This window comes from Lissotriton helveticus, chromosome 10, assembly GCF_964261635.1.
Source record: "Lissotriton helveticus chromosome 10, aLisHel1.1, whole genome shotgun sequence".
Lineage (NCBI taxonomy): Eukaryota > Metazoa > Chordata > Amphibia > Caudata > Salamandridae > Lissotriton > Lissotriton helveticus.
Genome location: NC_136071.1, coordinates 981,634,198 through 981,647,179, shown reverse-complemented (window position 1 = coordinate 981,647,179; position 12,982 = coordinate 981,634,198). Strand labels below are relative to the sequence as shown.

Below are 12,982 nucleotides of genomic sequence, written 5' to 3'. Positions count from 1 at the left end.
AATTCATACCATAAGGTCCCTAAACCTAAATATCTGCTTATTCTGGTATCTGATTTGTGCAAAGAACAAGATCAAACACACAATTAATTAAGGTGCCAAATTGGATTCTTAAAATATTATAGATCATGTTAATTCAACTAGCTTAATTGTGTCCAGCATCTCATCTAATAAGGTGATGAGGAGGCTCTTCCTGGTCTCAAATGATGTAATACAAGGTCATGACAATAGTCACATGCAGAACAAGTTACTCTAGTGCAGTAATAGCCTCTTGGCACACTCAAACACAACATTCTCACCTGTGAATAAAACTGTTGAAGGAAGGGTTTCTTTGCTGCAGGCATTACAGAATCGAGATGTGACTGGAGAAATTCGAACTGCTCAGCAAGAAAAACCCTAGAAAATAAATCAAAATTATAAGAACAAAACACATTGTTAAGTCAATGCTAGTACCAGATCCATTCAAATTAACAAGTTACTTACCTTCAGTAATGTCTTTTCTTGTAGAGATTCAATTTAGCTGCATATTCCTTACTTAGAACATTCCCAGGCGTCAGGCTGGATCTGGAAATGTTTTTGGAGCAGTCCCCTTGCGAGCCATTAGGTGGTGGTGTTCCGCTCAGTGTGGCTTCATCCACACCGGAGGTGACATGCGTGGTGCCTATATAGGTGCCACTACAGTGGACTGACGTTAGTTTCTTGACTATTTTTCTGCGCAGGAAGTATGGAGCTATAATGAGGTTTTGAACCAGTGAGAGGTTCTCAAGGACCTCTTAAGATGGACAACACAGTTCGCAGAACGGGGATGGTGAGTATGGAATTTTCAGCTACATAAAGTCTCTGCCAGAGATGGCGTTGCCGAGGGTATGTTTTTCTAGCCGTAGGTTCCTTATCTAGGAATAGATACCAAAGCAATGTCTTCTTGGAGTTGGATCTGTGTACTGTTTATACTAAAAAGTCCTGATGGACTGAACAGACGAAATGCCCATCACGCCGGACGAGACTGCCTAGGCAGTAGTGTTTGACAAATGTATAAAGTGAAGCCCACATGTTCCTTGACAGATTCCAGGACCGGGTTTCCGTGAGCTAATGCAGTCATCATAACCTTGGCTCTGATGGAAAGAGCTCTCAGGGAGTCGCTTCTTGGCCAGTAAGTAGCAGGTTTTAATGTGGAGGACAATCCAACTGGAGATGGTTCTATTTTACACTGCTTTGCGATTCTTTGCTACAGTAAATCCCACAGAGAGTTGATTGTCCACCCGGATATCTTTAATACGATCAATGTAGAACGATAACACTCCTTCTGGATCCAGGGGGCGGAGTCTCTCCTCTTCTGTGGAAGGGAGAGGTGGATCAAAGAATGTCAGCAGCATGATGGTCTGTCTGACATCAGTCTGATGTGAAAAGGTGCTACAACTGTGGATAGGAAAGAGGCTCGAGTTCTAAGGACCAGTTTGTCTGGGAAGAATGTAGTATATGAAGGGTTGAATGAGAGTGCTTCCTCCCTGATGTCATAACAACGAGAAAGACTATTTCGATGATGAGCAGCCGAAGAGGGCAGCTGTGCATGGGCTCTACAGGTGAGCGTATCAGAAAAATAAGAACTTAATTAAGGTCTCGTTGGGACATAATGAAAGGTGCAAGGGGAAAAGTGTTGTAAATCTTACAGGAAACATGTCATAATGGGGGACTCAAACAGGGAGGGTTGGTCCGGCAACCGCAAGAACGCCAAGATGGCAGAAAGGTACCATTAAACAGTGCCCAAACCAAGGCATTGCCAGGTGAGGGACAATGCAAACAAAACAAATTCAGATATGGGTGCAGACAGATTTGGCAGTACACCAAGCCACAAACGTGTACCATCAGAAAGCATAAACAGTCTTGGTGAAGGGATGCCTGGCTGCTAAGATGACGTTACATACTTCAGGAGGCAGATCAGAAACTCTCAGCTGTCTCCACTTAATCTCCAATCATGCGGATGGAGTGTTTGCAGGCTCAGATGTAGAACTCTGCCATGTTGCTGTGACAGGAGATCCTCCCAAAGACGCAACCTGATCGGAGAACTGAGACTCATGATCAGGAGTTTCAGATACCTTACTCTCTGTGCCCAATCCAGAGCTGCTAAAATGACTTCAGCCCAGTTCTTTCGGACCTTCTAGAGAACTCTGGGCAGGGGTGGTATCCATGGGAAGGCATAAAGGAGTCCTGAGCTCCATTCGGGGTGAAATAAGTCTTCGAGCGAGAGCTGCCTTTGAAACTCCAGCACGCAGAAGTGCCAACATTGCGCATTCTTGGTGCAGGCGAATAAATCTAAGTTCTCCCAAATCTCTGAAGTTGCCTCGGAATACCTCCGGGAGAAGACACCATTTGTGATCTGCGAGGTATCGCCTGCTGAGCTCGCCCGCCCTGCAATTCACAGATCTGCCCAGTGCTGCACAACCAGGAAGATGCCCTTAAGTTCCAGCTAGGTACAGAGCTTCCTGGCACAGGGCCACAACCCCACTCCGCCCTGTTGGTTGCATACCTGTGGCAGTGGTGTTGTCCGTGAGCACCTGAATCAGCCTCGCCTTGATGGATGGAAGGAAGGCTTTCTATACCAAGAGTCACCCTCAGCTCAAACAGGTTGATGTGGAGCTGAGATTACGCCGGAGACCACTGTTCTCCACCTCTTACAAATGGCCACCTAAACACAGGAGTCACACATTACCCACCACTGTGAGTTTTATATGGGGGAAGGGACAGGGGTCTGCTGCTGATCCAATTGTGGTTTATCAGCTACCACTGCAGGTCTTTTGCAGTTCCCTCAGATATTTGAACTAGGTTGGAAAGGTTTCCTTGATGCTGATTCCACTGGCCCACATATGCCAATGGGCATGTTTTACTAGCAAGTTGAAGTATGCTCAACAGCATCAGAACCAGCCTCACTGAAATCTAGGATAGAGGCTGAAGTATCGGTTTCAAAACCTGAATATCCTGAACTTGTCTCTCAAGAGGATAAGTACGTAACTGAAGAGTGTCTATAAAGTAGCTGAAAGGGAGCATCTGAGAAGGGGTCTGGTGTGACCTAGGTTCGTTGATAGAGAACCCTAGCAGATGTAGGGGGTCCACTGTAGTCTGGAGGTGTTTGACAACTGCCTGGGGCAAGACTGCCTTCAACAATCAGTCATCCAGGTAGGGAAAGTGTAGTATCCTAGTATCCTGTCTCTGCTTATGTATGCCATTTTCCACCATATGCTCAGCAAGTGGAATGTTACTGTGATGATGTATTACAGAATGTTGGGAGTCTGTGAAGAAAAGAAAAAGTTGAGAATGGGCTGAGCAGTATGCTGGCTGCTCCTGGTTGGGCTAGTTCAGGACCTGTACTGGACTTATCTATCTGATCTACATATCCTCTAACCAACTTCAATAAATCATCCTGAACTACATCAGCCTGTCTGGACTTGTTTACTACAATTCTATGGCGACAAATTGGTGACTACCTACGTGCTACAACTGGATTTTCAGGGACCTGGAGAACTTAAGAGGTACTGAAGATGAAACTAACTACATATTGGACAGTCAAAGGCAACTCAAAGAACGAGAGGAGGTATCCACAGGTTAAGATTAACCGTGAAAAATTACATGGATGTTCTACACAGAACTACAAAGATGTCAACACGGAAAAAAGAAGTCTTTCAGATAAAAGCAAACAAGACAAGAAGAATCTGGTAAAGATGAAGCACTACGCCTCTCAGCCCCACCAGTGTCATTACCACCTGACAGCCCTAGTTCATGTGTGCTGTGCTCATCTACATTATTTTTTAAATTACCAGTGTCCATTGTTTTTGGTTCCTCCTACTTTAATTTTGTAGCGGCACATCTTGACATTCCCATTGCTTCTGGAGCTTTCTGACAAGCTGCACCACTCTGTGTTTACCTCAAGAAAAATGGTATTCTGCTGAAGCGACTTGTTCCTGTAGGTGATATCTATGCTACAATTACATGTGCTGTCGCGTTGAGGGCATCTTTGTGTACGTTTTACAGAATTCTTTTGGGGAGTACTTTACATGCAGCCTTAATATTAACTGTTGTGCACATGTATGGAATTTTATCGACGTTGTGCACATGTGTTTGTTTTCTGCATTTGCCTTTATCGACATGGGTAATGTGGAGTCTACCTCTCTTTTGAACAACCACTATGGCAAATTTTTGCGTATGGTGAGACGAGGGGCCCTATGTAGGTGTCTCATTACCGGTCGGTAAACCCGAAATTCGGTAAATTTCAGGCTTACCGACCAGTATTGAGCCATGTGCTATGTAGGTGATGATTCGGTAAATACCGAATCGGTATTTACCGAATCATTATTTACCGAATCAGTAAATAGCATGTAGGAAGCACTTTTAAGAGTGCTTATGTGCTCTAAGGATTCGTTATTTACCACCAAATATTAGTTGGTGGTAAATACCGAATACCTTTGAAAATGCAAATCTGTGCATTTTCAACAGTGCCTTGTGGCAGACATACATGCCCTTAGGGCATGTATGTGTGCCACATGTGCACACAAGCACTATTCAGGGGTGCAACAGGGTGTCAATGTGACACCCTGCCACACTTGAATGTTTCCCTATTTTACCGAATCAGTATTTACCGATTCGGTAATTCGCATTTATTCCAATGGGCCTCCAGGCCTGTAGGAATGGATGGGAATTACCGAATCGGTAAATACCGATTCGGTACATACCGAATCGTCCCGATGAACAAGTTACTTACCTTCGGTAACGATATATCTGTAAGAAAGATTAGTTAGTTAGACTCCTTATCATAGAATATCCCCAGGCGTCAGGCTGGATCCGGAAAGTTTTGCGTAGCAGTACCTCTGCGCGTCGGTAGGCGTCGTCTGCGGCTCCGCGTCCGTCGTCGGCGCCGGAATGACGTCGTTGGAGTACTTAGACGCCGCCCTCGCGCGCTGATGTCAGTTCTTATACACAGCTTTTCCGCGCCATACACGCAGAGCCATGATAAAAACCGACATTGGAGCCATGAAACTAGGGCCCTCAAAGGGATGTACCTTAACCCTAGATATCGGTTCGCAGAACGGGGAGGATTGGTGGAGCAGTAAGGAATCTAACTAATGTTTCTTACAGATATTTCGTTACCGAAGGTTAGTAACTTGTTCATCTGAAAGAAACACGTTAGCTAGATTCCTTACCGTAGAATAGATACCCCAGCAATACCAACCCCGGTGTAGGGTCTGCGAACCAAGATCACACCAGAAAGTCCTGGAGAACGGAACGGCCAAAGAAGCCATCTCTCCGGACTTGGCTGTCCAGGCAGTAGTGTCTAGCAAAGGTATGCAGCGAGGCCCACGTAGCTGACTGACAGATGTCCTGCAAGGGGACTCCCCGACCCAGGGCAGTAGAAGCCGTCGTAGCCCGAGTGGAATGGGCCCTCAGCCCAACAGGAGGCTCCTTTTTTGCCAAGGAGTAGCAAATCTTGATGCACAAGACGACCCACCGAGAAATGGTTTGTTTGTGCACCGCCCGTCCCTTCTTAGTGCCCACGTAACCAACAAAGAGCTGGTCATCCACCCAGAACTGGTGCGTGTGGTCCAGATAGAATGAGAGCGCACGCTTTGGGTCCAGACGGTGGAGCCTCGCTTGCTCTTTCGAGGGATGCGGAGTAGGAAAGAAGGTGGGCAAGGTGATAGACTGCCCGATGTGGAAGGCTGTGACTACCTTGGGCAGGAAAGAGGGACGCGTTCTTAAAACAAACTTATCCGGATGGACAGAAAGGAAAGGAGGCTTAGAAGAAAGAGCCTGGAGCTCACTCACTCTCCTGGCAGAGGTGATGGCAACCAGGAATGCAGTCTTAAGAGTTAGAAGACGAAGAGGGCAATTATGAAATGGCTCGAAAGGAGCACACATTAAAAAAGTCAAAACAAGGTTCAAGTCCCACTGAGGCATCACAAAAGGAACAGGAGGAAACATGTGAGTGATGCCCTTCAAGAATCTATTTTCAACAGGGGACTTGAAAAGAGAAGGCTACTCAGGAAGCCTTAAGAAGGCTGAAATGGCAGAGAGGTAGCCCTTGATAGTGCCCAGAGCAGAGTCCTGCTGGGCAAGAGAGAGAAGAAAGAGGAGAACCTCTGATAGAGGGGCAGAAAGGGGATCCACAGCCTTTGCTGTGCACCATGCCACAAATGTATTCCACCTGCAGGCATATACCAATTTTGTGGAGGGACGCCTGGCTGCCAGAATCACATCACAGACTTCAGGAGGCAAGTCAAATGGCCTCAACTGTCGCCGCTCAAACTCAACGCATGGAGGTGGAGACTGGACAGGTTCGGGTGGAGGACCGTCCCCTGCTGCTGCGACAGAAGGTCCTCCTGAAGAGGCAGACGAATCGGGGGATCGACTGACATGCTGAGTAGCTCGGGATACCAGTACCTTCGTGACCAGTCCGGAGCCACAAGGAAGACTTGGGCCCGGTCGCGCCTAATCTTCAGCACTCTGGGCAGAAGTGGTATAGGCGGAAAGGCGTACAACAGACCACAACTCCACTCGTGATGAAAAGCGTCTCCGAGCGAGTGCCGCTTTGGAAATTCCAATGCGCAGAACTGATGACATTGCGCGTTCTCTTCTGTGGCGAATAGATCTAACCAAGGCTCTCCCCACTGCCGAAAGAGGCCTTGCGCCACATCAGAGTTCAGACGCCATTCGTGATCCATCATGCACCGATGGCTGAGTTCGTCCGCCCTGGCGTTCAGGGAACCTGCCAGGTGTTGAAACACCAGGGTGATGCCCTGGTGTTCCAGCCATTGCCAGTGGCGCAGAGCCTCCTGGCAAAGGGTCCACGACCCCACCCCACCCTGTTTGTTGCAGTACCACATGGCGGTGGTGTTGTCCGTGAACACCTGCACTACACTTCCCCGGACAAAGGGAAGGAATGCCTTCAGTGCAAGCCGGATCGCCCGCAGCTCCAGAAGGTTAATGTGGAGCCGGAACTCCCCCAGAGACCAGAGGCCTCTGATCTCTGCCTCTCCCATATGGCCCCCCCCAACCCAGGAGGGACGCTTCCGTCACAACTAAGTGCTCCGGTTGGAGTAGGGAGAGGCATCTGCCGCTGACCCAATCGCGGTCCGTGAGCCACCACTGCAACTGTCTCGCAGTGCCCTCCGAGATCAGGACGTGGTCGGACAGGTTGCCCTGATGCTGGGCCCACTGAAACTTCAGGTCCCACTGCAGAGCCCGCATCCGCCACCTGGCGTGATGCACCAGAAGGATGCAGGAGGCCATCAGCCCCAGAAGCCGCAGCGTCAACCTGACGAGACCCGGGATAAAGGCTGAAAGATCGAAATCAGAGCCTGAATATCCCGAACCCGCTGTTCGGGAGGATAAACCCGAAACTGCGCCGAATCCAGAACCGCTCCGATGAAGAGGAGCTTTTGAGAGGGACACAGGTGTGACTTCGGCCCATTGATGGAAAACCCCAGCAAGTGCAGGAGGTTGGCCGTAGTCTGGAGGTGGCTGACGACTGTCTGGGGCGAGCCCGCCTTCAACAACCAGTCGTCGAGATAGGGGAAGACTGACACCCCTAATCTGCGCAGATAAGCTGCGACCACCGCCATCACTTTTGTGAACACCTGTGGGGCGCTGGTAAGGCCAAAGGGGAGCACGGTGAATTGAAAGTGCTCGTGGCCTACCGTGAACCACAGGTAGCGCTGGTGGGCGGGCAGGACGGGGATGTGAAAATAAGCGTCCTGAAAGTCCAACGCTACCATCCAGTCTCCGGGGTCTAGGGCAGCTAAGACCTGAGCCAAAGTCAGCATCTTGAACTTCTCCTTCCGGAGGAAGCCGTTGACGTTCCGCAGGTCCAAGATAGGGCGTAGGTCCCCTTTGCCCTTCTTAGGGACCAGAAAGTAGTGAGAATAACAACCACGACCTACTTCACGCCCAGGAACGTCAACGGCTTCCTCCGGAAGGATAAGTTCAAGATGCTGACTTTGGCTCAGGTCTAGGAATGGCCCAGGAGCGCGCTCAATGGCCCCCTTGGCCAAGAGGACCGATACTTCCTCTTGCAGAAGTTGCAAGTGATCCCCCGACACGCAGTGGTACTGCGGTGGCATGGCTGGAGGGGTCGCCTCGAAGGGGAGGGAGTAGCCCCATCGGACGATTTGCAGCCCCCACCGGTCCGATGTGATGGTGTGCCAGTGGAGGAGGTGTTGGCGGACCCTGCCCCCCACTGGCGTCGAATAGGCCTGAAAGCTCGGACTAGGAAGGCTTTGAGGCAGATGCTGCGGGGGTGGATGTGGACTGGCCTTGCCATTGTCCCCTGGCACCGCCACGGCACCCCTTGCTTGGCCACGAAGGGAGCGAAAGGCAGACTGCTACTGACGCTGGCCCGAGAGGCCCAAGGACTTGGCCATAGCCCTGGAGTCCTTGAAGCGTTCAAGCGCATGATCTGCCTTGCCACCAAAAAGGTGGCTGCCATCGAACCGCATGTCCATGAGGGTGTTCTGGACATCAGCCGAGAAGTTGGCGGACCTCAGCCAGGCGTGGCGGCGAACCGCCACCGTCGATGACATCGCCCTGCCCAGCGAGTCCATGGTATCCAGCCCACATCGTATGGAATACCGCGCTGCGTCTCGTCCCTCCGCGAGGGCTTGATCAAGCTTCGCCGGGCCTACTCCAGGCACTCTGGCAGCACGGCCGCAACTGTATCCCACAGAGAGTGGGAATAACGGCCCAAAAGGCAAGCAGTGTTGACTGACCGCAACCCACAACTGAGGGAGGAGAACAGTTTCTTGCCAAACTGTTCATACCTTTTGGATTACCGATCTGGGGGTGCAGTCGGGAATGCGGATTGGGAAGTAGAGGCCTTGATAACCAGGCTCTCGGTGTGGGGTGGGTGGACAGGAAGCTAGGGTCGCCCGGAGCTGGGCGGTGGCGCCTGGCGACGTTCCTATCTACAGGGGGACCTGCAGCGGGCCTGGACCAGGTGCCCAACAGGCCGTCCATGAGAGCCTCATTAAACTGCAGTAGAGGCTCCGGAGAGCCTGTCTGCGGTTTAAGGACCTCAGTGAGGATGTTAGACCTCACAGTTGCGACGGGGAGCGTAAGCGCCAAGGCCTTGGCCCCCCTCGTCAGCACCACACAATAAGCAGCCCCCTCCTCCGTAGCCACGGTAGGAGGGGAGACAAAGCCAGTGTGAGGTGAAGTGTCAAGACCACTGGCTATCCCTAGCTCGTCTGTCCAGTCCTGAAATGACTGACACTCCCGTGTCAGAGGGTTCTCAGACCCCTCCCAATCCCCCTCGTCCTCCATCTCCTGATATTTAGGGTCAAAGGATGGAGCCGGATCAAAGAAGAATTGCTCCTCAGCCGGCGCCGGATCCGGTCCGAGGGAGGGATCAGGGGCGGCTCCGTGCGTGGACGGCGCCGGGGGCGACACCCTGGGGGTCAACGCCGGCGGGGTCATAAGGTCGACCAGCGGCGACCCGGATCCAGAACAGGATCCAGCAGGGGCCTGAGGCGCCGGGACCAAAGTCGTCGACGGCGCCGGGGCCGAAGCACCCAGCTCGCATGGACTCCCAGTCGGGGCCGCTCCGTTTTAAATTGAGGCACGAGTCAAGTATCTGCATGTGCAAGCTTACCTGCATCTGTGGCTGTCGCGTGCGATCTCCTCGGAAAGCTGGAATCTTTGTGTGGTGACGTTTTCTCTTCTTCCAAGCCCTGGCTGATATGCAACGTAGTGGAGCACGGTGATGCTGGGAGCCATCCGGCACAGCGTCACAGATGCGCGCTTCCATCTGATTTCTGGCTCCACACAAGCAGCGGGGTTATGGACTGTACTGTCTTGGTCATCCTGTGTCGACCACAGATTTTACAAACACCGCGGTTATAAAGTATGGAAGTTTGCTTGTCATCTCATCATTTGACACTGGACTGTTATTAGCAGTTTTGGCAAGTAGCTTACTCTATGGCTTGTGAGGTCGGTTAAGTTATGAGGATTTGATTTTTGCAAACTGCATACCACATTCCGGATCGGTATTTTACAAAAATGTCATGTCACGTTGCCATTCCACATTTGTTTCATGCAGCTCCAAGCAAATTTGGCCAGTGATGTCTGTTTTCTCCATACCACATTCCGTACTAGTATTTTACAAGAATGTCATGTGGTGTTGTTTTTCACGTTGCCATTCCACATTTGTTTCACGTAGCTCTAAGCAAATTTGGCCAGTGATTTCTGTTTTCTCGAAAGTGTGGCGGAAGTCTGAGTCCCGTTTTTTATTTTATGCTCATAGGTTTGGATTGCACCTTAGGTCTCTTTTCTATACAGGATGCTCCTTCCCTCACACTTGGGTTTGGCTTTAATGTGTTTTGGTAGTCCATTTGCTGTGTATGCTTGGGTAGTCTGTTTTTACTCTCCCTTACATGAGGGAGTGGCATAGTTTTAGGTACACTTACGCAAGGGATGTTCTAGTTATGTACTACTCGGGTGAGAGGTGCTCACCAGCAATGTTTTTCAAAGTTAATGTTTATCCTTCATAGGATTGTATGTTTGCTGTTGTACGTATGTACATGGACTCTAGGTACACACCGTTAAGAGTTCATTATTTTAGTTTACACGCAAATTCAACATTTTATTCTTTTCTACATAAGTATAGCAATGGGTTCTAGACCCATTTGTTTACGTACGTACATGGACTCTAGGCACACGCCGTCATGAGATCATTATTTCTGTTTTACATGGACCCTAGGTACACACCGTCAAGAGTTCATTATCTCAGTTTATATGCATGCAATCTTCATGTTAGTCGTCCCTACATAGGGATAGCAATGGGTTCTAGTCCCATTTGCTCACAATACACTTGCCCTTTTTAGTTTTAGTTTTTTTTTTTACGGTTTTCAGGGCATTTATGCATGGGTGTCAGTCCCTCTGCATTAATTAACCATCTCTATCCTTAGGGATTGGTTATGGGTTCCTACCCATTTGAAGTTGTTTTTACTATGGCTATTATTTCATGGCTTTTACTTCCGTTAGTATTAGTTTTGACTCATTTTCCTCTTGGTAGGGGTTGGTTATGGGTTATAGTCCTCCCATTTTCACATACGTTGGTTACGTCTTTACTCTTGTTTAGAGTGTGTCTCATGGGTCCCAATCCCATTTGACTCAACGTTATGTTTTTATTTTTTTAATATTACATTGTCAATCGTGCAATGCAATGTTATTTTTATATTATATTACAATGTTTATTTTATAATAGGGAAGTATGAGTGATCTTATTGTATTTTCCTCTCACCTTCTCTTTTTTCTCACTTTTTCGGTTCTCCTCTTGATGTCTTTTCTCCTTGTCATCTGTAGATTCTTCTTTCTTGTTGTTGGTTTTTCTTTCTTCTCTGTCTTTCCCTGATCGTTGTGCATCTTTTGAGCTCTTCTTCCCTTTTCTGGTTACACTTTCTTCAACAGTTTGTGTGTGCCTGGATGTAGTCCAGTGTTTTGTTGTGTTGTGCTATGCTTTGCCTCCTCGCATGTCTGCCTGGCCAGTAGGTGTGTTTTGGGGGTAGTGATTGGTGCTTTAACGTCTATTCTTTTTCTCGTTGTCTTCTTTCGCTGTGTCTTTCTTTTCTGTTGTTTCATATAGAAGGTAGGATGGGTTATATTTATCTATTTATGTTTTTTCTTCTGTCGTTTTGTCCTACTCCCTATTATCTTTCTGTTCTTTCCTTGCAGTTTATTTCTTTGCTTCGCTTTGCTGTTACTATATTTCTCTGTCTTTCCTCATTTATGGTTCTCTCTTTTCATCTCATTTAAGGTTCTCCCTTTTTGATTTCCATCTTATTTTTTTTCTTATATAAGAAAGGGGGATATGTAATATCCTAGTATCCTGTCTATGTTTATGTATGCCATTTTCCACCTCATGCTCAGCCAGTGGAATGTTACTGTGATGATGTCTTAGGAATGTAGGGAGTCTGAAGAAAAGCCACAGGTAAGAATGGGCTGAGCAGCATGCTGGCTGCTCCTGGTGGGGCTAGTTACGGACCTGTACTGGACTTCTCCATCTGATCTACATATCCTGTAACCAATTTCAATAAATCATGCTGAACTACGTCAACCTGTCTGGACTTGATGCACAAGTTACTTACCTTCGGTAATGATATATCTGTAAGAAACATTAGTAGTGATTGATTCCTTACCTTAAAATTACCCCCAGGCGTCAGACTGGATCCTGAAAGTTTTAGTCAGCAGTACCCTTGCGCGTCGGTAGGCGTTGTCGTGCCGCTCCGCGTGCGTCGTTGGCGCCCGGATGACTTTGCTGGAGCTACTTAGACGCGCCCATGCTCACTGCCGTCAGTTCTGTACAAGACTTTCTGCGCCAGGAACGCAGAGCCATGCAAGAAACTGACCACTGGTGCCATGAAACTAGGGCCCTGAAAGGGATGACCTTAACCCTAGTAATCAGTTCGAAGTATGGGGAGGATGGGTGGGGCGGTAAGGAATCTATCACTACTAATTCTTACAGATATATCATTACCAAAGGTAAGTAACTTGTGCATCTGAAAGAAATACGTAGTGATAGATTCCTTACCTTAGAATAGATACCCCAGCAATACCAACCCGGGTGGTGGGTCTGCGAACCAAGATCATACCAGAAAGTCCTGGAGAACAGAACAGCCAAAGAAGCCGTCTCTCCGGACTTGGCTGTCCAGGCAGTAATGCTTGGTAAATGTGTGCAGCGAAGCCCACGTAGCTGCCTGACAGATGTCATGCAAGACGACTCACCGTCCCAAAGTAGTAGTGGCTGCCGTCGCCCTATTAGAATGAGCGTGTAGTCCCACCGGAGGACCCTTTTTAGCCAAAGAATAACAAGCCTTAATGCACAGAACGACCCATCGAGAGATGGTCCGCTTGTGCACGGCCCGACCTTTCTTGGTGCCTACGTAGCCAACAAAGTGCTGGTCATCCACCCGGAACTGTTGTGTGCAGTTGAGGTAGAATGAGAGGG

At 48.8% G+C, this 12,982-nt stretch overlaps 1 protein-coding gene across 1 annotated transcript in view; it reads right to left on the bottom strand.

Annotated features, from left to right (window-relative positions):
* VPS50 (VPS50 subunit of EARP/GARPII complex) overlaps nucleotides 1-12,982 on the bottom strand; it is an 821,620-nt gene that overhangs the window by 66,932 nt on the left and 741,706 nt on the right. The window contains exon 24 of the mRNA XM_078663657.1: nucleotides 297-393. Coding sequence (XP_078519783.1) covers nucleotides 297-393 — 97 coding nt within the window. The remainder of the gene's footprint in view (nucleotides 1-296; nucleotides 394-12,982) is intronic.